Below are 27,478 nucleotides of genomic sequence, written 5' to 3' on the forward strand. Positions count from 1 at the left end.
AACCAATGATGTTATAAAATGTGAAAAATCATTATATGGGAATGTCCTATAGCTATCATGAGTAATAGCTACTGATGCTGCATTATTCTAACTTATTTTTTTATAGCTATGGCTTGTTTGTGAAGAGACAATATTGTAATAGGGTCCCTCATCCAGCACAAAATTAAGCAGGCTTAAATCTAGTTGAGTTCAGATATTGCCTTAAACCAATCATGGTTTGCTAACTAGCCCATATAACCTTAGCTCAGGGACTAGAGATGCTGTTGAAATGTAAGAACATAAATTTCAGGTTTCAAAATGGTATTAGGAAAAGCATTCTTAAAACTCAACTTTCCTGTGACTCTGCAGAGCTTTTTTTTTTTTTTTTTTTAATTAAACCCTGGAGAAGTGGTTGTTATTGGTGGCATGAATGGTAGTGATATGTGCTTGGGTTCCTTTAGTCAGTGGGTGATGAGTTTTATTAAAATAGTGTATGGAGTCTTGAAGGTGGTTTTGAAATTGAAACATACTCTGTTCAGGAGCTGATGTTTGATGCAGGGCCAATGTAAGATAATATACTGTGACATAGAATAGGAGATTTATAGGTCAGCTTATAGTAAAGAGACAGATCTTTGACTTGAAAAATATCCCATGATGGATGCACTCACTCTGGCACAGCATGAGAAAAGGTCTGTTTGAAAGTCCCCATTTTAAAGATTGGAGTGAAATGGCTGCAGTTATCGCAGCAGGACAACTGGTGGCTGTAAAGTACCAAAGCTTCATCAAGAGAAGATGTATGGTACTGCTGCAATGAAAAGAGTGTTTGCCCCTTATAGTTTGAGCACTGGACTTCTGCATTTACAGTCAAGGTCCCACCTGGTCAGTTTATTTTGGAAGATTATCTATTGACCAGCTACCAGGTTTGCCTATAGGGCTATCTACTGGACTACTTGCTGGACTTTCTGCTGGTCTGCCTGCTGGGTTATCACTGTTGACAGAGGAGGGAAGTCAAGCCTAAGGCGATGACTTGTGAAGTGCCAAAGGGTCAATGATCTCATCCCTCCTATTTAATATCTACATAAAGCCACTAGGTGAGATCATCCATCAACACAGGGTCAGGTATCATTGGTTGTATATCTCAATTCTACTTCAACCAATTGACACTGTCAAGGCTTTGTCTAAGGGCTGGAGGCTATTGTGGTCTTCAAGAAGAGGAATAGGTTTATATTCAATTTGACGTAACTAAGTGATTTGTAGAAGAATTCAGCCTGAAAAAGATTTAAGAGATGTGGAAGTGCATTCTGAATTGTAGATCCTGCATAAATCAGAGAAGTGAACTAGATTAACTTTTAATATTTAAGCTATAAAATTCAACCATAGAGACCTTATAATCCACCATAAATATTGCTTTGCAAAACACAATTGCTGGGATCACACAACACAGTATTTAACAAAGATACTATGGATTAATGCACTTTATAAATAAATAATCAAATTGGAAAATACTGCCAAAATCCTAATTCATTAGTTTGATTCTGCTTAAATTGGACCACTACAGATTATGGACAATAATAATCAGTTTTTAAATATATATATAATATTCACCATCAAAGTCATAATCAAACTGGAATTGCTTAAAAGCAATTTGTCATTTCCCTCCCAATGATGTTGTTGCAGTATAATTATATTTTTATCATTGTGATTTTTGGGGAAAAAAAGCTAAACCAAAACAAAATACAAATGGAAACTTTAGTAAACAAAACACAGGTTTAAATCTCCACTTTGCCATTGAATATGTGAACTTACTTTAAATCAGTCACATTCTTTGTCTCATGCTTTTGCCCAAACATTCTCAAACCTTGCCCAAACATGCTTTTGGACAATGTTTGAGGCTGCACAAGAATGGGGTGTGCTCTCACACAGCCTCCGGACCGCCTGGAAGATACACAAGTGGGCCATGCTCTTATATGACTTTTAGAGCCTCCAAAAGACACATAAGAATGGAGATGTGCTTTTGTGTAGTTTTTGGAGGCTACAGAGCATTCTCCAAAGCCGCTTCAATAACGAAGGCCTTGTACAACCTGGAGCAGCCTCGGGGCCTTTCAACAGAAAGAAACCACCTGAAGGTAAGTGCTATATGGCAGACCCTAGGAAGTAGTGGGCCTTGAGTCCCTTGCTCTCTACTTCAGGCCGATCCTCAGTGCTGCCACTGAGTATCACTACTCAGGGTGGCCGGGGGGGGGGGGCTAGAAAATTGATTCACTTTTGTTCATGTGTGTGTATGGGGGGTGGAGAGAGAAGCCGAGTCAAAGATTTTCTGAATTTCTGACATGCCAAGCCCAAAAGGTTTGTCATCATTGGGTTAGAAAATCAAATGTCAAAACAATCCAAGAATACAGTAATTAATTTCATTGTTCTTAAAGAAAAACAGCTACCATCAAGTTCATCCACTCCCTTTCTCATATATCAGCATATAAAATCCAGTGTGAAAAGCCCCTCTCTGGATTTAAAATGTCAGTATCAGAACACGTTGTAACAGTCAACTGCACAGTCAGAATCTGGCTGAGGCGTCTTAATCAACACATCTCCTAGTACTTTTAAAATCAAAAAACACTGTGCAACAGCATTTTTTTAAAACAATGTTTTCTCGGTCAGAATAAAGTAAAAAAAAAAAAACAGTGAAGAAAAATGAAAATTTTACAAATGCAAGCCTTCAAGATTTCTCCAGGAAGAAGGCAGGAAGGCGTCTGAAGCCTTATTTAAAGGAATGGAACTTGGCAAACTACGATATATTTCACCAAGATTTTCTGGGGCTCTCCCCTCCCCTCTACCATGATCACCTTAAACGTTTACCTCTTATTTTTTACCTGCAACTGAAGAACAGCTTTAACACTCTCCGCAGTCAAATTGGCCATCCTTCCTGGATTGGTTGCTAGGAGACACTGGCTTACGATGCAAAACCCTGGAAGAAAAGGTTCTGTTACAAGGACACACTTGCATACTCTTGCATACTCCCTTCCAGAGCACAGCTCTTATGGCAGCCCAGTCTTAACTTTTGTATCTTACATTAAACTGCCCATCAAAGGGTCCAGTAGAGATAAAAAGTCCACTTTTTCAGTTACACATTTATGAAATACTTAGATACAAATATATGGGAGAGATTTAAAATTTTAGTGACTTACCTAGTGTCCCATGGGCATGATTTATGAGCCCCTCTGTGATACATATGCCACCAGTCACAACTGATAGCTTCAGTTAGGATTTGAATGCCTGGGCCAGATTGCACACGATTTGAGAAACATGCACAGAAGTTGATTTTGTGGCTCTTGTACATAAATGCCACTTCTGTCTTCAACCCTAATATTTCTATTTTGAAGATTAATTGCAGCTATTGAACATTGTAAGAACACTATTCAATGGCTCTTGTTAACTGTTTTTGCAAGATTTAGACATAATTCCTACTGAATTAAACAGAAAATTCTGAGTCATCAAGTGGAAGACTGGGAAGGTCTTGTGCCTGTTATTGGAATGGCTGATCTGGTTCGGTAGCACCTGAGATTGTAGAGAAATGTAGACACCTCAGTGCTCTTATACATTACAAAAAAAAAAATTCTCTCACTAAATAACAAGCAAAACACAACAGCAGATCAGAAAACAATGACGTAATCTAGGGTTTGAGGCCAGAGATTTTATGTTTGTTTTATGTAATGGAATATTCCACAATATTCCAAAATGCAACAATGTGGGCAGCCTACTATTTGGAGTGTGTGATGTATTGGTTGCTACTATGTTTCTGGGTTTAATTCAATGTGCTGGTTGTCACCTTTATAGCCCTTCATGATTTGGAGCTAGGCAGTGGTGGGATTCAAATATATGAACAACCGGTTCTCTGTGCGGATATCGCTTCTGGAAGTCCATTCTGGGCCTGGGCAGCAAAAAATTAGCTACAGTTCTGCCGAAGTGGTGCAAACCAGCTGAATCCCACCACTGGAGCTAGGTTACTTGCAGCACTGCCTCTCCTCAGTTGTATTTACCTGTCCTGAGCCAAAAGGAAAGGAATGCTCTGGGTCCTGCCCATTAGGGAGTATCATCTGGTGGGACCCAGAAGGAGAGCCATTTCTCCTGAGACATTCACACTCTGGAATATCATTCCCCTAGAGTTTAGACTTGCCCCAATCCTGCTGTCTTTCTGCAAAACTTTGAAGATTTGGTTTTGTTTTGTTTTTTTAATCCAAGCCTAGGGCTCTGGGCATGTAATTCCAATCACAGCACTGGAAAATCTTTTATGACTACTTTGTAATTCTAAAAGATGGCAGGAATGGGGCATCTGTGAGGGAGAACCAGCAAACAGGAGAGGCTGTTTAACTTTTCCCTAGCGTATACATTTCCTTTCCTATTATTTTACTCATTCCCCCTCCCTCCCCATATTAGGGAAGACTGAGCAGAGGAGCCAAAATGTGATGACCTGAGGAAGGAGGAAAAGCAGGCACAGGAAAGGTTACATAAGGTCACATGTGATGTGACATCGCCACACAAATGACATGATGTGAAGTTGTCATGACATATGGCATCCTTGTGCCTTATATCTGACATTTATGTTCTTATCCATGCTTTCTTTGCCAATCCTTATGCTGTTTCAAGAATCACAAATTATGAATTAACACTTTAAAAAGTAACTTCACCCTAACTGTGAAATTCAAGGCAGCCTTATAACATCTCTTGGCCTAAACCTTTGTCTGCAATAATGAGATACAATGCTGACCTAATAGGCAGGGGTTAACAAATTATTTTGAGAAGTAGCACCTTATGTTATTATATGCAAATTATACAGATAAAGATATCTTTCTTTTTCTTATATAACTATTTTTTCTAGAACCAGAGCTGATATCATTTGGCATCAACACATCATCAACATTATTTTGCCACCTGCAGTACCACTACAGCTACTTTCGTATGCTAACATCAACATCATCTTCATCTGGCCCTGTAAACTGCAGCTTTTTCTGTTAAGCAGACAGGTCTAAAATCTCCTGGCTAAGCAGGTTTTCAGATTAAGCAAGCTGATTTTCCTCAGTCAGGAGAAACTGGGATCTTGAGCAATGCTGAAGCAGCTCTAAAAGATATGACCAGCAGCATTTCCTAGCTTAGATTTCATGGGCAAATCCAAAGCCCTGAAGCCAAAATTGTCCCATGATAATCACCCAGATCCTACTCTATTGTATACAAGGTCCCAAAGATGCTTTTTCACAAGGCAGCTGACTTTCTTGTTTTTTTGTTTTGAAGACATTTTGCTTCTCATTCAAGAAGCTTCTTCAACTCTGGCTGGATGGTGGGGAATGGAAAGATTTATACTCCTGCAACAGCTGTTCATTTGCATTCTTTTAGTGAGTTGTTAAAGCTACCTATCTGTGTCTTCAGGGTCACCTGAGTAGTGCAAATGGATGTGGAGCCTTCTTGGAACTGTTGAAAAAACTGTGTTGTAGACTGAAGATAGATGATGCCGGATCTCTCCCCCTCTGTTGAGAGAGGGCTGTTCAATTTTGAACAGAGGGAGAGGGATAAGAGTCGCCTCGTGAAAGTCCAGTTGCCTCGTGAAAAATCATCTTTGGGATAACTATGACCTGGATGACTGAGAATCTCCATAGACGTATACAATAAGAGTTGCAGGAAAACAAACTTGGCGTTAACACTTTTTTTATTTAAAAAGTTTTTTATTTATAATACAATTAAAAAAAAGAAAACATTGGACGTGACGTAACATTCCAGTTTAAACATTTCTATCAAGTTATTTCTCCTCTTATATTCAATTCTTTGTCTCTATAGATATATATAAACTTTTTATACAATACTTATTACATTTTCTCTATTTGCTAACCTAAGAATATATAAATTTCCAATTGCTAATTCCAACAGTCCTCCTCGATTCCCACCAATGGTACAATTTATCCCAGATTTCAGAATATTTTGATCCACTTTTATCTTTCAGTTCTATCATAAGCCTGTCCACTTCAGCACAAGGTAGTATTTTATGCAGTATCTCTTCATCTGTGGGAGTTTCTTTGTTCTTCCATTTTTGTGCAAATGCCAGTCTAGCAGCGGTCAAGATGTGCAACATCAAATAGACTATTCCCTTATCGTATTTATCTGTGATTATACCCAATAGAAAGAGTTCAGATTTTAGCTCTATCGCCAACATTAATATTTCTTTCAACCATTTTCTTATTCTATTCCAATAATCACAGGCTTCAGGACATTCCCACCACATGTAGTAATAGCTCCCTATTGCTATTTTACATTTCCAACATATAGGTGAAAGATTTGGGCCCATTTTAGCTAACCTCGTGGGTGGGAAATGCCATCTGTAAAACATCTTATATAGAGATTTTCCTTATAAGAAGTAGCTAAGGTGAGTTTCCTGTTTCTTTCCCACAATTCTTGCCAGATATGCAAATCAATATTAAAGCCGAAATCCCTACTCCACATTAACATAGTTTCCTTAACCTGCTCTTCATATATTGTCTGATCTAGGAGGTAGTGGTATATTTTTGTAATCATTTTATCTTTGGTTCCTAATAATATTTTGTCTAGCTCTGTCGACTCTGTTTTTATACCCCGATCTTTTTTATCTTTCCTATATCTTGATTGCAATTGGAGATAAGCCCACCATTCCAGTTCTATCCCTTCATCCTGAAGATTTTTCCTTGATTTCAATTCTCCTCTCTCGTCTAGTATGTTTTTATACGTTATTACTTTCCCTAGTTGTATGAACATTGGATGTATGTGCATTTCCAATGTTGAAATCCAATTAGGAATTTGCATATTATTTTGTCGCCTAATTTTAACTCACACATCTATTAATGCTCATCTAATATAATGCCTCCGGAAGTACTGGTGAACCTTATATTTCTCATCCCATAATATGGTGTGCCACCCAATCTGTATATCATGGCGTTCCAATATTAATAATCTCCTATTTTTTAATTGTATCCAGTCCCACACCCATATTAATATTGTAGCTTGATAATAGTTTTCCAAATCTGGGAGACCAAATCCGCCCCTCTCTTTTAGAATCTTGCAATAATTTTAATTTAATTCTTGCTTTTTTTCCCTAAACTTGGCATTAATACTTGATGTGACTACAAAATACTGATTGCATTGTGATACCACTTTGCATTCTTTCTTATCTTTATTTGCTTTCTAAATTATTTAATCTATCCAATTGTCAGAGTTTTATTATTTTTTAAAATATACAGCAGTGACCAATCACAGGCAGCTGGACATAATTTTATTCTGCTTTATAAGATTTTTTTTTTCAATGGTACTTATGGTACTTATGCTAAATAAGCTATACTGTATGTCTCTCCATCTTCCCATGCCCTAAAGGAGTGTCTTCATACAAGTTCCACCAAATGATATTTCTCAGTCTAGATTTATCTATACTTATTTACTTCATTCCTGGAGGAACGTTGTCCATGGGGTCGCGATGGGTCGGACACAACTTCGCAATTAACAACAACATTTACTTCATTATGTTGACATGGTGATACAGAATCTTTGATAGCACAGGTATGGGAAAGAATTTCTGGACTATATTTCAATTTTGATGTGGCTTAGGATGAGAAGGATACAACCCCCTGCAATACTTCCAAAAGAAGGACATTGTTTGAATTCCCCTTTTCTGTTTGACTACTCAGTTCTAGGTAAGGGCATCATGCTGCCACTCTATATTTTAATTCAAAAGTGATTCTCCTGATTAGTGAGTTATATCCAGGACAGTGTGTGTCATGTGTGTGTGTGCATTTGTGTATTTCTTCCATGGATTACCTTTCATTGTCAAAGTCAAAAACTTGAATAACTGAGGTTAAGTGAACCATGGGTTAATATATTCTGCAATTGCATTTAATGTCATTCAAGGGAGCAAAATGCTGAAGCTGAAAATCCAATCAGCAGTACTGGCTGCCTCTTGCTATTCCTGGAATCTAAATATCTCTGATTATGAAAGACTTATCCTTTCCCTCCTGCCAGGTATATCTCCTTCGTTCCTCCTAGTGTATCTGTACAAGTGAAATACAAGCAGGAACCAAGGAAATCTTAGACACAAGGGAAAGTATCACTTAAGGAAGCCCACACCAATTAAATAAAAAAGTCTCTACTCCTTTTTAGCACTAAATCTTGATGGTAGTAAAACTTATAATTTTAAAATACAATATTAATTAAATAGTCTGCAGATCAGATCAACTGCAAGAAAGAGAGGGAGAAAGATAAAACTACAACACTGAAGAAATGCACAAAGACACACATGTATGAGTTGGTGCTGGAAAAATACTTGGTGTCAAGTAAATTTCCCTAAGAAGACATTTTAAGAGTGAGTATCAAGCCTGGAAAGGTTGTTTTCTAGCCAGCTAATTTGCTAGATGATAAAGAACATAGGCTGCTGTTTTTGCACCCTGTAGTTTAATATTTGAAAAAGGCATAACGCACATAAAAATAGGTGGTTATAATAAAAAAAGACAGGACTATCTTCTGGAGAGAGGAGAATTAATGGTAATCCCTGGTATCTGAGCATTTCACATATATGATCGGTAAGCCTTGCAACACCTTGTAAAATAGGTCATATTTTTGCTTCAAAGTGGAGCTAAGCCTTAAAATGACATAATAATAATAATAATAATAATAATAATAATAATAATAATAATTAATGATAATGATAATAATAATATCCTGGGTAAGGACTCGATAGGTAGACAAAATGCCAAATCCAGTCTGAACATCTGGCTGACTGTGCGATGATCCATAATAATAATAATGATGATGACAAGCACCTGCAACATAACACCCCAGACTTAACAATTGTCGATAAGAAAGACAAAAAAGTCTGGATAGTGGACGTGGCAGTGCCTGAAGACAGCAGAACAGACAAGAAAGAACTGGAGAAGATAACAAAATACAAAGACCTACAAATAGAAATAGAAAGACTGTGGCAAAAGCAAGCAAGGGTAATACCAATAGTAATAGGCTCCTTGGGTGCAATCCCAAAACAACTGGAGCACCACTTGAACACCATTGGCATTGACAAATTCGCTATTAGTCATTTGCAAAAGGCGGCCTTACTAGGAACTGCTTCCATCCTGCGACGATAGATGTAATACCATCAAACATCCACATCTGCCTATCCCAGGTCCTGGGTAAGGACTCGATAGGTAGACAAAATGCCAAATCCAGTCTGAACATCTAGCTGACTGTGCGATGATCCATAATAATAATAATAATAGTAATAATAATAATAAAGGACCTTGGAGATCATCTAGTCCAATCCCCTGCTCAGGCAGGAAACCCTATACCATTTCAGACAAATGGCTGTCCAGTCTTTTCTTAAAAACTTCCAGTGTTGGAGCATTCACCGCTCTGGAGGCAGGTTGTTCCACTGGTTAATTGTTCTAACTGTTAGGAAGTTTCTCCTTAGTTCTAGGTTGCTTCTCTCCTTGATTAGTTTCCATCCATTGCTTCTTGTCCTGCCTTCAGGCGCTTTGCCCAAAGCCATCAAATCATGTAACTGCTAAGCAGGAAGAGGGATTAAGAGACTCATTACTGAATTCATTCTTTCAGTTACAGTCTTGGATTGCTATATTCAGATATCTGAAAGATAATGGAGATGACACAAATTTATTTGCTATTGATGAAGGGCCAGGTATAGAATCAGTGAATGGAAATTGTAGCTAAACAACAAAAAAAAAAGGATTCTAATCAATAAAATATTCAGCAGCAAAAACTAGTATTTCAGGTTTGTTAATGTTACATTAATATTTATTTATCTATTTATTTGCCACGATCTTATCACAATTCAGTGGCTGCTGCAGACTTTTATAACACCAAATAGAAATACCATTATAAATAAAAGAACCCTCACAACCCCATCCAAATAAAATTGCAAATATAGATGGCTTAACAAAATCAGGAAAACGCTGTGCAGAACAACTCAGTCTTTAGACGCTTTAAAAATGTTGGAAAGAAGGGGCTAGCCTGATGTCAACCAGTAGGCTAACTCAGAGCATCAGTGCTGCCATAGAAATGCAAATCTTCCTCACTCCAGCTCTCCTAGACCTACCAAATATGTGGGACCAATAGCTGTGCCTCTCTGCTGGGTTGAATTAATTGGGTTAGTACTGGTAGGACTATGAATTTCTGTACATCTCCAAATGCCAACCCATCAAGGACTTTTGGATTAAAACTTCTTGTGCCATATCCATTATCGGACATTGGCGATCATGTTGGCGATCCTGTTTTTATCAGCAGCCGCACGAAAAATTGCTGCTGAGTTTTGTCCAAACCAGTCCCTTAAGATTTTGAAGCCACGATGTTCTTCTTCTGCCTGGACCTCGTTTGCCTTCAATCTTTCCCTGGAGGATTAAATGGAGTATGCCATATTTTTCTGGGTGTCTCATCACATGTCCGAAATATTCTAATTTTCATTTTTTAATTGTTTTGATGATTTCCCTTGGCTTTCCCAGGCAGCTTATCACTTCCTCATTTCTGATCTTGTCAACCCAGCTTATATATAACAGCCGCTTGTAAATCCACATTTCAAATGCTTCTAGTCTTTTCAGGTGGCCTTCTGTCAGAGACCAACTCTCTACTCCATAGAGCAGGATAGAAAAAATATAGCATCTGACAAGCCTGATTTTCAGTCTTAGGCTTATGTCGTGACTGCAGAAGACCTTTTTCATTTTGAAGAATGCTGTTTGGGCTTTTTCTATCCTTGTCTTTACTTCAATGGTCATGTCCCAGCTTTCATGTAAATTGGAACCGAGGTGCGTGATCCTTTCAACTTTTTCTAGTGGTATTCCTTCTGAATTTATTGGTGGTAAATTAACAGATTGTTTGCTGATGACCATGATCTTGGTTTTTGAGGTGTTAAGCTTCAAGCCGTATTTTTCAGATATTTCTGTGACTCTGTTGATGAGGAACTCATGCTTACTGACAGGCAGAACTGTATCATCAGCATATCTTAAGTTGTTGATCCAAACACTATTTACTTTGATGCCAGCATCGATGTTCTCCAGTGCCTCATTGAAGATTGACTCAGAGTAGATATTGAACAACAGTGGAGACAGAATACATTCCTGTCTGACCCCTCTTCTTATTTCTGCATCAGCTGAGTATTTTTGGCCTAGCCAATGCAGGGTCCACAAAACTGGTCTCAACAATTAGAAACAGATAGCAGACAGGCTACTGCATTTTAGATTTGCCATAGTTTTTAGGTAGTTTTTAAGAGTAGAGAGTGTTACAATAGACCAACAGGATGCCAATAAGAGCATGAATTAATGTGGCCAGGTCCTCCTGCCCCAGACAGAATTACAGCTGATGTTTCAGCCAATCCTGACACCACCCCAAACCAGAGCCTGGGCTCTGATTGAAAAGGATCTACAGGCTTCTGCCACAAGCATCTCAACTATCTTCCTAATGAATGGAAGATTGGAAGCTAGTCAATAATGGCATGAAGATCATTGATCTGGAACTTGTCAATGGCATTCTGAAATGAAGAATTTGAATTAAGTAGCTCAGGAAGTGAGGGGTTGGATTAAATGACTTCCAAGCTCCTTCCAACTGTATGGCTGAACCATGTAAGAGAAAGAAAATTCAGGAAGTCATGGTCAAAGTGAAACATGACTAGTTTTTTATACCTTTCTGCAAGTTCCTTGAAATGTTATTTCAACTTGTGAGTAACATTTCAAGGTGGAAATTCTATTTCATAACCATTTACAGAGATTACAAATGCAAAATAGGAATAGCTGCAAATAATAGCCATTGCAGAAGATTACAATTATGGTTGCACCCCTCTTGTTCCCAGCCATAGGACAGAACATGTCCTGACAACCTTTTCTCCATTGTTTCACAAAGTTGCCTTCATCTTCTTCTTAATCCATGAGGCAGGAAGCCTTAAACTTCCTTAGCTGTACTAGAGTTAATGTAATGTTTTTACCCCTGTCCTTACACTCTCCAATGACAGCCTTAATGTGCCTAAAATCTTTTGGGCTTTTCACTCCATATCTTCAAGGGTAGCGTAGAGAGTAAGGAAGATGAAATTGATGGAAATATGTAGGGATCATTAGAAGCAGCTGTAGCATTTTTAAAGCCCAGAACTATGGCATAACATTCAGAAATTATTCATCAGACACCTCTCCAATTCACTGGAGTATAACAATGGGAGGAGATACAACACTGAGGTCTTCAAGATTCTATTATTATAGGCAATATCAATTTTTAAAAGCCTTTAGCCTTCCTGTAAAGTTGATTTCCAGCTCTGGTCTATCTAGCAGGGCTGACAAGAGAAACTGCTGAGAATATAGGCAGGAGAAAGATCAGCAATAGAAACAGCAGAGTTCACACTGTGTAGTTTTCTGCTGACTCAAGGATGAGTGGATAAAACTGTAACATGCCCCAAAGGATGCAGTCCTATAATCTTGTTTCTAGGAGTAATTGCAGTGTGATTTACCTATGAGTCCTTCCTTATCAAGGAAGGAAGCTTAAAACAGTTTAGATCATGGCCTGCTCTTGTAGGACCATAACAAAGAATTCTTCTGAAGCTGCTGGGATTCTATCTTTAGCAATAAGGACCCTCCCATCATCAGTTGTGCCTCATTGGTCTGTGCAGATGCACTTGCCACGTAAGTAGCTTTTCTGCCCATCATAATCCTATTTGGATTAACCATTAAATAAGAACAACAGCATACCACTTTCTTTTTATATTGCAAGAAAAAGGGGTCTCCTTTTACACAGGTTGATGCGGTGGAAGTCAAGTTTCCAAAGGGGAAAAGTTGACTAATTTTGAAGTCTTCAAGAGATTACCTTCTATCAGGCTGCAACTGCATGGGTAGACTGCAACTGAGTGATCATACAGAAATTACAGCTATCTTTTGAATTTGAATACTGTCTTCTCTAAGAGGTTTCTAAATTTCCTATAAAGTTGCCCAGAAGATGAAAAAGGCCCTGCTTTGAGTTGGGGAGTAGAACAGCGTGATGTCTTTAGTCTGTCTTCATCTGGTAAGTCTTATTTTACATTGGAAGTCAATTGAAATCAATTAAATAAATGCAATTTGTCGTTATGTTGCAAGCCAATGTGTGGGTTGCTTTCTCCCAAAAACTTGGGTTTAGATCCTTATCTATTGATATTGATGGGATTAGGGTTCTAACTATTAGGTCATTGACTAGAAAAGCCCTATTAAATTTAAAATGTAAGATAATCATATAGGGGCTTAAAGCTTACACTGGTTTAGATCTTACCTGGCACTTAATTGAGTTACTGGTTAATCTTCCAATGGAAAGAAAAGAAATATTATCTATTTGGATATGCAGCAGAGAAACTCATTATTCATTTTGTCAGAGCTCATGGTTGTATCAAGCACTTTGAAAATACCTTCCATATAAATCCTCTTGCGATGTCACTCCCAATTTTGTTAAATTTAAGAAATGCATTTGAGAAAAGATCTTGAGTCATTGAAAAGGTAGTAATCAGACAAATTATATTGTAATTTGATTGATTTTAGTGTCAGCATTTGGGTTTTTAAGACACATGGACTAATGTCAAAAACTGTGAGTGAGGAAACAACAATGTGCAAAAGGAATAAATTCTAGGAATTTCACAAGAAGATTAAGTATATTGAAATATTAAATGTGAGAGCTGATTCTTGGTCATATTGGGGTGTGAGTTCATTTTTTAGCAGCTTCCTGTGCTAAGATAATCATTTATTAGTTTTCTCACATGCTGAACATTACAACATATTTAGCACATTACAGCTCAACTGTAGATACGATGTTTTAAGATTCCTGATATTTCAAAATATATCCAAATTAATATAGATACAATTAATTTGGTAATGTTAATATTCTGTACTTTCCATTGGCTGGAATATTGTTCATCTTGGTGCATATGGAATCAGAACAACTGCAAAGAGTTCCACCAATACCCTAATTTAATCCACCACTATGAGGCAAGTCATTTTATAGTTTGTGTTGGTCAGGCTATATCTGGAATAATGTTCTGAATTCCAAGTATCACATACAAAAAAGATACAGGGAAAGGAAAGTACATTCAGCAAAGTGACCCAATTCCTAAGAGGTCTATGAATTACTATAAGAATGGTTAAAATAATTTTATATTTTTTAAAAATATGTTTTGTGATTATCGTATTTATTTTTTGTGTTGAATGTTTAGCATACTTACAATATGAATCTGTTGTGTTGGCTATTTCAAATGCATTTATACACATTATATTATGCTTTTTTGAGACAAGACATCTTGCACAAATGCAGAAGAACAGAAAGAAATAATGCCTAAGAAATTGAAGGCATGAGAATAAAAAGAAAAAGAAACACAGCTAAAATTAGTTTTTAACCATACTTGATAGGTTTCTACCACATCTATCCACCACTTCTTCAAGTACACTTTAAACTTCTCGCCCCTCTTTTTTTTTTTTTTTTAGGATTTTTATCAACTCCATCCAAACACATCTTTCTCCTCTTTTTCCTCTTTGCCCATTTATTTTTCTTTCATTTATTTGCCTTTGTGATTTGATTCTCTTTCACTCTCTCTGTAACCACACTGTTCAAACATACTTCTTTCTCTCTGTTTACTCTCTTTTGTGCTAATCCTGCAAGCCACCTGTTCAGGCACTTCCAGGGCAGTTTAACTAGTTGCACAGAAGATAATTACTGATTTCCACACTGCTGTCCATGTGTGCTCAAGCAGTCTTGGCCACTGAGATGACTCCTGTCCTGTGCCCCTGCCTGAAAAGAAAGAGTTTATTGGGGGCCAGATTTTGAAAAATGCTACCAAAGGTCAACTGTGAGCATGTCAAGGGGCAGTGGTTAAACATTTTACACGAGCAAATCTTTTCATTCTATTTTAGTACTGTGCTTAATCTCTCTGGCAAGTTTGTTCAGCATTGGAGTCTTCAGTTCTAAAGAGGATTCTTAGAGTAATTGAGGAATTGATGAGCAGAATGTAATATTCTGAATAAATCCACAAAAAGATGTGAAGGGAACGATAACATCTGCAAATAAATACAACTCTATTCCGCCAGAAGAATGGAGGGAAGCTACAGCAATCAAGGAAACAATTAGTCCATTAATGAGGGGGAAATGGCAAGAAGGTAAGGGAGCAGCAGGGAAAAAGCAGAACTGCTTAATTCATTTTTTTGCATCTGTCTTTACACAAAAGGAAAAACAGTCCACCCTATCATCTATGGAGATTCTCAGTCGTCCAGGTCAAGGTTGTCCCAAATGTGCTTTCTTTCAAAAGGCAACTGCACTTTCTTCAGTCTCAAGAAAGCCCAATTGCCTTTTGAAAGAAAACACCTTTAGGACAATCCATCCTATCAAAAAACAATAAAATGCAGGTTAGGAATGCAAGTCAAAATAAACAAGAAAATGATAAGAGATCACCTGTCCACCCAATAAGTTCAAATCACCAGGGCCAGATGGATTATACCCCAAGGTTCTGAAGGAACTGGCAGACGTGATCTCAGTACCACGGAACCATATCTTTCAAAGATCTTGGAGCACCAAGGAAGTACCAGAGGACTTCAGAAAGGGCTGATGTAGTTCCCATTTCAAAAAAAAAAAAAAGGGGGGGGGGAATGGATCCAAGAAACTACAGACCTATCAGCCTGACATATAAACCTGGAAAGATTTTCGGGGAAAACAGATGGGAAGATGGGAGCTGCCCTGAAAATCCTCTTGATTGAATTTATTAACTATTAAAAATATAATTTGAAGCTATGCAACTCATACAGTCCCATCTCTGTAAAAATAGATCCATGCTTCCTATTTGTTCTGATATGAGTACAAGCCATTTTCCCAAGCTGAGAAATATATATATATATATAAAGCTAGACATAACATCCTTTCCCCTGTGTTGCTATAAGGCAGGGCTGTTAAAATTCCATTCACAGAGCTCACCTCCCCATGTGGCTTTAATGAGATGGAAACAATCACCCATGAATTGTCATACAGTGAATTTTACAGCACCTTTTGAACCATTCTTATTTTACTGGAAATCATATATGCTGGAAAGCATACAAGCACTTTCTGAAATTTCTTTAGAAAATCTGAAACCTTCCATCACTTTCTCTGTAACTACCAATATACTGTGTTGCTAGAATGGAAATAAGACAAAAGCTGGTAGAGGAATAATTTTGTTCGACTTTCTTCAGTGCCATTGAGCTATAGGTTATAGCTAAACTGTTAAAATATGATCTTTTTAATTATAGAAAGTATCTTGTGTTGGTTTTAGTTTTATAGTACTCTGGTCTTATAGGTTATAATTTTGATGCTAAAATACTATATTCTTGCATATAACTCTGTTCCTAGAATGTATTACTCCCTTCTGCTTGAGATGTACTTTGTATTTGTTTATTTTGCGCTGGTCATTGACCAAATAAAGATTACTGTATATAACATGGGCCACTTACACTCATGGAAGGGCAGCATCAGATGATATTGTCCTTTGCCTGCCTCTAGCCTGCTGGGAAGGTGACCTCCTCCTGAGTTTTCTTACTCCACAATAGAAGTCCCCCCCCCCCTTCAGCTCCCCTGCTGTACTTCATTCCATCTTGCACAAATGCCTCTGTTCTGCTTCACTGTTGTGGGATTTGGGACAAGCTTCCTCAATCCTTGCTCTCTGTTCTCTCAACAGTCATTTCATGCTGAGTTGCTTGCCATGGAAGTCTGGACCTTTAATTGTGGAGTTGTGGGAGTGTTAGTTTATTGTTCTGTTTTTATAAGAACAACAGTAGAACAAGGAATTGCTGGCAAATCCTTTGTTTGTTTGTTTGTTTGTTTGTCTTGAACAGCTTTAGCACAGGAAGGGTGAAGAGCTGGTCTTTTCTTCTTTCTTTGTTCATTTTCTTTTCTTTTTCTTTTTTCTTTGACAAGAATTATGCTGGTTTTTTCTTTTAGTCTAAGTGAGAAGGAGAATCTCCCAATAGAGGCAGTGTTAACCACAGTCTGCCATTAGTGTGACCAAAGTTGAGGAAGGTAGCAAAATTTAGCAAGGAATTTCTTGATTTCATTTCCAGGCAGTTTATGCACAAGAGTCAAGCAGCTGAAAGCTGTACTGTAGAAAGGTTCTGAATCAGCTTTAACAAGTTTTGATCTAAGCCAACAGCAGACCTAGAATGTGTGAAACCCAAAAAAAATCTCTCCCCAGGAGATATGGTATACAGCTATGTTCTCCTGAAATGTGCCATGGAAAGTGGGACATCTGTTATGCAAATTGAAACAACCCATTTGCTTTAGTGGGGCACAAGAACATGTATATGAATTAAGTGTGTGTGTGTGTGTGTGTGTGTGTGTGTGTGTGTGTGTGTGTGAGAGAGAGAGAGAGAGAGAGAGAGAGAGAGAGAGAGAGAGTGCACCTCTTGCATGCATGCATGTACATAGAGAGAATTTTTAAAGCCTCAGACATTAGGTTTGGATTCTGCAAATGAGAAACTTTAAGGAAGGTGAATCTGACATAAATGGAGGCAAAGCTGGTACTTGAGTGTGTCCAAGTAATTGTGGAAAAAATGCACTCTTAAAATTGTGGAACAATGATCAGGTAGGCATTGCACAAAGTGTTTCATTGAATCTGCTACCTAATTCTACTAATAAAGCAGTGGTAAGATGCTATATAAAAATATGGACTAACCAGATGAATTTCCAGCTAGGTTATTTGTTTGCTAGACTTCTTGTTATTGGGCTATATATGTGGTGTTTCATGTGTAGATAATTATAATTATACTCCTTTTTTTTTGCATTGCAGTTACCTCTAAACCTTCTGTAGGATGAGCCTACCACCTGTTGATTGTCAATTCACCAGTTCTTATAGCAATGAGCAACCACTTCCTCCAACAGTTCGTACAAATGCTGTCACCCAGGTGCCTCCAGCCAAGAAAATAACATTCTACAAGAGTGGGGACCCACAGTTTGCAGGAATCAAGATGGCCATCAATCAACGCAGTTTCAAAAGTTTCAATGCTCTAGTGGATGACCTCTCCCACAGGATCCCCTTGCCTTTTGGGGTGCGGGCCATCACAACCCCACGGGGGATACACTTCATCAGCACACTGGATCAGCTGGAGGATGGAGGATGTTATCTTTGTTCAGATAAGAAATATATCACACCTTTTAATGCTCGTGTTGCCAACTGGAAGTTGGGTCCCCAAAAGGTTAGACAGACAGCCAGTGTTCTCAAGAGAGTAGTTCAAGATACCAAACAAGAAGATTACTCAATGGCTTTCACCCAACAGAGTCCAAGGATACCCAAGAAAATCATTCTGATCAAAAATGGAGATATTACAACACAGTTGCCAATTATCTTGAACCGTCGAAATGCACAAAGCTTCAAAGTTCTCTTGGATGAAATTTCAGAAATTATGCAGTTCACTGTGAGGAAGCTCTACACAATAGATGGGAAAAGGGTGAGTCTTGAGTCCTGATGCTGGCACAACACTAAATGAAAATGCAAAAGCAAAATTGGACTGTTTATTTAATAAGTTTAATCTGAATTTATAAATTTGTGTGTAATCACAATGCATGACAATTATATTTACACAAGAATCAGCTTTTCTAAAGGTGGTTCTAGATCTAAAGACAAGTATCAGTATGCTTATCTTAGAAAGTTCTGGTTAATAGATATACATAACTGCAAATGTTTTAAAACCATAAATAAAATAAGGAGGTAAAATAGCCCATCAAAATAACTGAGGACCAAGCTGTCAACTATAAGTCAAAAAAGGGAAACTGGAGAGAAGATAAAATTAAATGTGTGGCTTGCTGAAATCTTCATAAGGAAAACAGCATGCCAGCATTTATGAGCATAGCACCCCTGACGACAAAGTTTTGGTTAGCAATCCAGGAAGGAAGCACAAACCAGGCAACCCAATTAATGATGGCAGTGTGTTTACCAACACAGCTGGATGAATCATTAAACATCTACAGATAGTCCTCAACTTATGACTATAATGGACCTTCCCATTATAGTTGCATGTTGTGACAATCATTGAATGAGATAGCTTTGTTTAGTGACCACAAATCTTGCCCTCCCTGAAGTGATTATTAAACGGAGCATGGGGTGCCTCAGAAGTGAGGAAGGACCTTGGAGGCCTAATGCAGGCACAGGCTCACCTACCTCAGGTCTCCCGAGGTCTCACCATCTCCAAGATATCCCATGCTCCACTTTCTGCCCCTTGGGAACTCCACAGATATTGGGCCTACTCCCCCCCCAGGTCCCCTGCAGGCCTTGGGCCTCCTCCCCCCATCATCCTGTCACCCTTTTGAAGATCTCTGGAGATCCAGATTTCACATTGTGAAAGGAAGGCAGGCCATGCTGTCCCTCAGCATTCCTGGGCCATATCACAGATGTAGTTACCACTTTAGCAGGGCCACAAGGAATTATGATCACTTGAAAAATGGTGGCTGCTTCCAGGTTTGTGCCATATGTCCCAGCAATAAATTGATCCATTCTTCTTCCCTAATACATTCGCTGCAAAAAACTCCAAAGTGGTTTACTATGCTTTCCTAACCCAAATCTTGGAGCTCCAGAGATCTTAGGAGGAGAGTGTGGGGCCTAGTGAGGTAAGAAGCAGGCCCAAATCTGTGGGGACCTAACTGGGGGGAATGGGGGAGAGATAGGCACAGGTGTCTGCAGCATCCCTATGATTAGTTATAAAGGGAAAAGCTGTGGGGATGCTGCAGCAGCCATAACTTTGGAACTGGGCTGTAAGTAGTTTTGAATGGTCCACCTTAAGTTTGAACAGTGACTAAGCCACCAGTTGTAAGTTGAGGACTACCTGTAGTGAGTGTGCTATACCTCTACACTCTCTTCTATACATTAATGTGTTACCTTTTGTCAGTACTTCTGATCCATTCACCCCATATTCACAGTAATCCAATGAGGAGGCAAAGGAGAGCCTCAGACTTATGCTAATATGTAAGACATGAGTCTTCATAGAGACAGCTAATGTAATTTCCAATCCTGCAAATATGTTTTCTGCAGTCAGTTGTGTTTGCTTGATTAATCTGATTTATTATATAAATAAAACCTAAAAGAGTCATTTCTGCCTATTATCTTGCTTTGGCTAATAATCTTAGTGTCTGCTATTCAGTCACCTGTCCAGAGGCTGATGGGGAGTTTCATGACTTTTGCTCTATATTTTCTTACAATGTTTAATCTTTAAAGATGATGTAGACTGGACCACTCTTTAAATAGGAGAGTGTTGGCAACATGCAGCTTTTGAGCATCATATGCCTCTTGTCTTTGTGCTTCTCTGTTTCCTGTGAACTATGCCACCAAGTAGTGTGGTTTTCTGCTCTTTTGAGACAGGGAGACCCAACGAACAAAACAAAATCTCCATTCCACTCAGATGCAACTCTGTCCACTATGCATCATTATCACCCTTGCTACAGTCTTCAGTTTGACAGAAACATAGACTGGAAGACTTGGACATAAACATGCTGTAATAATAATGATGTGACCATTCCAGATTTGGACTGAGGTGTAAGTCAACCTCAGTCAACAGTGGCACCTTCAACGTATTAGTCCCTGCTTTCTCCCCATTGACTGCTATTGTGTTTGCCTCCTCTCCAGATTGACAGTATGCAAGGTCTGCTGCTTTGCCCAAATGTGCTCATCTGTGTTGGCCAAGAACCCTTCAAGCCAATTATAATGCAAAATCCAAAGAAGCCCTCTTCGGAGAAATTACCTGGTCTTGCTTCTCATTCCAACAGTAACACCTTAGGCAAAAAGAATGAAAGTAAGAACATGTGACTGGTGACTGCATTTGGGCTGGTGCACTTTATTTCTAGATTTGAGGGGGGAGTGGAAAGGAATGAAGCCTTCTTGAAAGTATCAGTTAGCTAATAAGATGAACAGTAGGTAAGAGCAAGAGTTCCTGCTCTCCTGCAATCTAACTTAAGCCTTCTATTTTTCCCCACTTTCTTTTTATTTAATTAATTCAGTTGTTTGAATCAAAAGCTGTTACCCCTCCATCCATTAAAACCAGCATTTGGGTTTTTTTCAAAAAAAGGATTAGAAATAGGCATTCATAATGTTTATTGTGAACAGCTTAATTTCCTGAATTTGGGGCAAGAGAATACAACAACAGGAGAAAGTACTAATAAATTGCTTTAGACAATTATCTGCTCATCTGGTCACCTGAAATCCAAACATGAGTGATGATGGAGCCAGGCTTGACTAGTTCACTGGTTTTAGCTTCTCCCTAGTAATAACAACTTCATTTTGTGATTAGAATACTGGTATTTTAAGAAGCTCTGGATGATTTGGAATAGAACTTAGCACACTTCATTTGCAATTACCTATTTTGGGAAGGGGAGGGAAATGGATGCATCCTGCAATCTATTTTCCTTGCCTCTTGGCACAACTTGAAACCTTGAGAGACATCACACACACACACACACACACACACACAAAAAAAAAAAAAAACCTCAAGGTGCAGTATTTTCAAACCTTAAAAATAGGCTTGTGATAGATATGCTTACTATTGTGGAGATTCTAAAAACTGAATCAGATTCTTTGTGTGATTAAAGCAACTGCTACAATTTATTATTATCTGTTCAAAATATTAAGTATGCATTTTTTTCTAATTTTTGTCCTTTGTTTTTTCATTACCTCCCCCCTCCACTGCTGCAAACTGCAGTGAATTTTGGACTGAAAGCCAGAAAAAGTGTAATTCACCCAAGATCGTGTTTGAGCAATCGGTCCATGAGGTTTTCGCTATCATCTGAAAAATCTTACATGAATTGTCCAGCAGCATCACCAGAAAATGGAATCTCCTCTTCAAACAATTGTCCTAAAGAAGACGATTTGGTCCCTTCGTTAGTCAATGATGACATAGAAAAGAAGGTGTATGTGAATAAAGATGGAAGCCTATCAGTTGAAATGAAAGTCTGCTTTCATCTGCTCTCTGATGAGACTCTTCAATGGTCTACACATATCAAGAAGTCCAGCTTGATGAATGAGAAATTCTGTGAAGAATCAGATGTCATGGAAGATAATCAAAGTGAGCCAAGACAGAAAATTAACCAAGAGACTAGTTTTGAAATAGAAGACTCATTATATCCTTGTGATGCTGACTCTTACATTTCAAATCTCGATGAATCTGAAAATGAGGTGACTTATTGCCATTGTTGCAGTAAGTCACACAGCAACTATGATATTTGGAAGAACCCCATGCATGCTTCTCAAAAAGAAGAGCCGGGAGCAACAAACACTTGGTACACACACTCTTCTTGCTCAAGCACTTCCTCCCACCAGAGAATTGTCCATAAAAAGAGAGCCTCCATTGACAGTATCCACACTTCATCAAATGAAAGAAAACATTCTGAACATATTATACAAGAGACTTCAGATTTCTCAGAGACTCCAGGGGATAAAATAGAAGGTGGTAGAATTAAAAAATGCTGCTGTCAAGATAACTATATCCAAACAAGCACAAGCCAAAAAGAGGTACCAGACAAAATGGATGGTGTAGCTAGCTTGGCCAGTTCAGAAAATGAATATGGTTCCATAGTGAGGAAAGAAAGAGATGAAAGTAAAAGAAGTAGAGCTAGGAGTAACAAATCAAAATGTCAATATTCTATAGAAAGCCAGATAAAGGTGTTAGAGGAAACAAGTAGTGTGATAAGGACAATTTCATCCTGTAGCATTAAGGAAAGAGAAGACACTATTGGTTGTTCTTCTTCTCCAAATAGTGCCTGTAGCAAATCCAGTAAATGTAGTACATTTGGAACAAAAGACAAGGTAGAAAAGATTTCATATAATGATCACATACCATCACATAATAAAATATCATCTTTTTCAAGTGATGATTGCCCTCATAAAATTGCCACACAAGTAGAGGTTGAAAAGGAAGATGAGGATAATGAAATAAATTCAGTTTCAGAAAAGAAAATGTCCAATAGTCTTATCAAGAATAAAATCAATAAATGTAGCAAAAAGTCCAAGAACAGAGTTTCTCAGTCCAAAATTTGTAATGAAGAGGATAGGAGGAGTGATAGCAGTGAAATAGATATACATAGTATTGCTTTATCTCCCTCCAGAATCTTCAACAGAAGCAAATGCAACCAAAATGACTTAAAAGGAGATTCCTCAAGTAGAGGATCCACTATCAAGAGAAAGCAAACCAAAGGACCTTTACATGTAGAGGATGGAAGATCAAGCAGCAGGACAACCTATTCTTCAGAAAAATCAAATGAAGTAGGGAAAAAACACAAAGAGGGTCAAATGTCTCATAATTCTTCTCATTCAAATGTGTCATCTTTAAATGAAGCAGCTACCAACAGTGAGGAAAATTCCAGCAGGACATCTAACTGCTATAGTATGTCCTCCAGAAGTAGTCATAAAAGGACCCAGAGAGAAGATATTGAGGTATCATCCCTTGTTTCCAATATTTTAGAATCTGATGGGAAAAATGGGGCTGATACTGCAAAAATTAGTACTCAGGAAAACATTTCCAGGCAAGGAAGTGGCTCAGAATCTATGTGCTCCAAATGTGGCCACATAACAGAAACCAGAAACAATTATCTTCTGTGTACTAGTTCAAAGAACTTGTTACATTTTGATGTTAAGAGCACTTGTTCAGAGATGCAAGCCTCAGAGAATAATGATGTCAGCTCCCAATCAAGCATAGCACAATCTTCCAAACCAAGACAAAAGAAGAGAAGCAATGCTAGCCTGAAATATTGTAACCCGGTTTCAGAAAAAGCATCTACAACCCAGTTCAATTTCCATTCCCCTGTCCCCCCAAGAGGGAGACCCAGCAGCAAGAACAGTCGGTCTCTGCTGATGAAAATCAACAATGCCCCTGTGAGTAATGAATTGGAGCCAACTGCAAATGAACTGCAGAAAGAAATGGCTGGTTCACAGTTGACTGAAATGGACACAGCCAATGAGGCAGAGGAAAAGGAAGACTCTGGGCATGAGAAAAAGCAAATAGAGAAAGAGACAATAGTCCAAACAGAAGCTGCTTCAAGAACTTATGACCAAATCATCCCATCTTCACTTCCCAATGCCTCTCCAGAAGACGTTGTGCATGAGTGGCTGAGAAAGATTCCTTCAGAATCTCTGCTGATGAAATGTGATATGGAGAAAGATGAGGAGACAATTGAATTACATGCTGAAGTTCCAAGCTGTTCAAACAACCAGGATTCATTGCAAGAGGAGTATAGTGAGAAGAAAGACACATTGCAAGAGGAGTGTAGTGAGAAGGAAGACACAGAAGATTGTGAACAGCTAGCAGAAATGGAGTATCCCCAGGAGGAGAAAGCTTCTGAAATTATATCAGAAGAAGCTGAAACTAACCAGGAAGAGTGTCAGTATTCTGATATCCACAGCCAAAAGAACCACAAAAAAGACTTGCCTAACACCGTTCAAATCTCTGTGCAGATTATGAAAGCACTGCTGGCTTCCAAACACAAAACAAAATTGGATCGTTCACATAGTTTGCCTGAAGTGTCTCCTACATTAGGAAAAAACCTCAGCAACTCAGCCAATATTTTGATACAATGCCTTGCTACCCTACAGCTCCTTGATGAAGAATTGGATTCATTCAATAAACAAAATAAATGCCTGAATTGGTTCAGATACAAAGAACTTTTAAACATTTTCCAGGCTGTATGGTTTGGAAACATATTTGAAAATGGGGATGCAAATTTAAGGCTGCAAGGAAAAGGCCAAATAAAAACATCCTCGAGTTTCAAGGACCCCAATTCAAAAGATGGTGACTTTACAACAATGACCTCTTCAGGGATTGATCTAAGTAGTGGTGATGGAGGTTCAGGAGAAGAAAGTGGTGTTGGTGCCCATGATTGTGCCTTGTTAAAAGAGAAAAGAGATAAAGCCAAATTCCCTGAAGAAGGAAAGACAGAATGGGAAGATGGTAATGAGGAAGAGCCAGAGAAACATTCTCAGCCACTTTGTTCAAAACTGGAAGGTGAAAGTGAAGCAGAACTTGCTGGAGTTCAGGAGGTAATAGAAGTAAAGGAAGACCAAGATCATGAGAACAATAATGAATTGGACAAAAATAGTATACATGTTGATCAAAATGTGAATGATGCAGAGAATGACTCTAATGCAGATAATATCCTGATGGAGGCTCACACAGACATTATGGCCAAAGAAGTAGAAAAAAATCCCAGTGAAGAGGCAGGCAACAATGAGACAGAACCTGACTCAAGTGCAAATGAGGCTGTTGATGAAAAAGAGGCCAAGATCAATTCAGAAAACCAGTCTGTGACTAAAGATGATACAGAATCTAGTAAAATATGTCATCAAACATCAGTGAAAAATTCTCCAATGATCCAACAAAGATCCAGCAGCCAGGACCCAGTTTGGGTGCTAAAGCTTCTGAAGAAGATTGAGAAGGAATTCATGATGCATTATGTCAGCGCCATGAATGAGTTCAAAGTGAAATGGAACCTGACAAACAGTGAAGAGCTGAATTTGATGATTGCAGAACTAAAAGAAGACGTGAGCAGAAGGATACAAAAGAGTGTGGAGGAAGAACTAAATAAAATCAAAAGCAGAACAGGCAAGAAGGTTCCAAAATCTCCAGAAAATGAATTAAAGCATGAATCTACTCCAGAACTAGAAAACCGGAGGCGCCGTTTGACAAGTATGTTATCACTCAATAATATCAGTGACCAGAGCACAAATTCAAATAAGCAATTGGAGTCAGGCAACTTATCTTATGACAGTGATAAAGATGACTTCTTTCATAATACAATTCAAGAAGATGAAAGATATGATAAGCAGCTAAAAGATGAAGAGTATTGCCCCTGCGATGTGTGTATGAGGAAAAAAAATGTGGCCAAGACTGCACAACGTACAGTTGTGGTGATAGCTAAGGCTCCAAACTCAGTTTTGAAGGCTTTTGATCTACAAGAAATCCTGAGGATGAAGAACACCGGTGTTGCTCATAGGGAGACAGAATATGATATTAGTGAAGCAGAGCGGGAAGAAGAAGCCCAGCAAGAAGCAAAGGAAACTGTGGAAAGTGACGGGGAGGAAGAAGCAAAATGTGAGGAGGAGCAGGAGGAAGAACAGGAAGAGGGGCAGGAAGAGGGGCAGGAGGAAGGGCAGGAGGAGGAACAGAAAGAGGAGCAGGAAGAGCAGGAGGAGGAGCAGGAAGAGGGACAGGAGGAGCAGGAAGAGAAGCAGGAGGAGGGGCAGGAGGAACAGGAGCAAGAGCAGGAGGAGGAGCAGGAAGAGGGGCAGGAGGAGGGACAGGTGGAGCAGGAAGAGAAGCAGGAAGAGGGTCAGGAGGAGAAGGAGGAACAGGAAGAGGAGCAGAAGGAGCAGGAAGAGGAAGAGCAGGAGCAGGAAGAGTGGCAGGAGCAAGAGGAGGAACAGGAGCAGGAGGGGCAACAGGAGGAGCAGGAGTCTGTGAAAGAACAAGGGGAAGAGAACAAAGAGGAAGAAAAACCCAATATAGAAAAGGAAGAAAAGGAAGGGGAGTCTATGAAAGTGGATGAAAAAGAGGAAGCAGCAAAACAAGAAGATGAAGAAGAAAGTGAGAAGGAATCTGTGAAAGAAAAAGAAGAAGAGGAGGAAGAGAAAGAAACAGAAGAGAACATAATATCAGGGGAATCTAAGGAAGGAAAAGAGGATGAAGAACAGGAAAAGGAAGTGAAAGAAGAACCAGGTGGAGGACAGAGAGAAAAGGATGTAATATATGAAGAAAATAATCAGGAAATGGAAGCCAAAAGTGAAGGAGACAAAGAACTGAATGATGAAGAGGAGATGAATGAAGAACAAAAAGAAATCCCAAAAGATGATCAAGAAGCTGAAGGTGAACCTAGTGTGACAGATAATAGTGCAGTAGAAATGGATGAAAATGAAAGCCAAGGAGATGAACCTGCAGAAATTGTTGGTGAATCTCAGTCCGTCACTGAGGAAGAGATTCCTGATAGTTGTGAACAGAAATTTGAGGACGATGCCAGTTTGGAGGCAATAAGTGGGACATGTTCAGAAACAGCAGAAGTTGAAGAAGAGGTTGAAAATGAGGATGACGAAGCTGGAGAGAATGAAGCAGAAGAAGAAGATAGCAGTGAATCTGTACAGAACCCAGAAGATGATAGAGGAGCAGAAGAGAACAGGGCCACTGAAGCACCAGAGAAAGGATCTGAAGGGACTTTTTCGCAGCTGTCTCAGGAAGGATCTGAATATAGAAGTGATGAAGAAGATGAGTCTAAGAAAAAGGAAAATATAAGCAATAAGGATGGTGATTGTGGAAGTGATGGGGAAACTAAATTGGCTAAAGAGAGTAAGCCTGCAAAGATGTATCCTGACAGTTATGAAGAGGAGGAAGAAGACCAATCATCTCAGACAAGCACTGTGATGGGAGAAGATCCCCCAAATGAAGACAATGAAGACAGTCATCGAATCTCTAAAAAAAAGAAGCAGAAATCAAACATTATTGATCAAGATGACCTGGACTTTTAA

At 38.7% G+C, this 27,478-nt stretch overlaps 2 protein-coding genes across 3 annotated transcripts in view; one reads left to right on the forward strand and one right to left on the reverse strand.

The window, feature by feature from the left end:
* Positions 1–2,935, reverse strand: part of CUNH8orf74 (chromosome unknown C8orf74 homolog) — a 32,267-nt gene extending 29,332 nt beyond the window's left edge. For both annotated transcript variants that reach the window (XM_039323537.1, XM_039323536.1), the window contains exon 1: positions 2,847–2,935. In XM_039323537.1, coding sequence (XP_039179471.1) covers positions 2,847–2,894 — 48 coding nt within the window. In that variant the 5' untranslated portion in view covers positions 2,895–2,935. The remainder of the gene's footprint in view (positions 1–2,846) is intronic.
* Positions 1,910–27,478, forward strand: RP1L1 (RP1 like 1). Its single transcript, XM_039323534.1, has 5 exons — positions 1,910–2,105; positions 17,780–18,437; positions 20,606–20,771; positions 21,675–26,157; positions 26,743–27,478. The coding sequence occupies exons 2-5, from the start codon at positions 17,802–17,804 to the stop codon at positions 27,476–27,478; spliced, it is 6,021 nt and encodes a 2,006-aa protein (XP_039179468.1). The 5' UTR covers positions 1,910–2,105; positions 17,780–17,801.

Source organism: Crotalus tigris, unplaced genomic scaffold (assembly GCF_016545835.1).
Source record: "Crotalus tigris isolate CLP2741 ecotype Arizona unplaced genomic scaffold, ASM1654583v1 scf7180000024277.1505481, whole genome shotgun sequence".
NCBI lineage: Eukaryota > Metazoa > Chordata > Lepidosauria > Squamata > Viperidae > Crotalus > Crotalus tigris.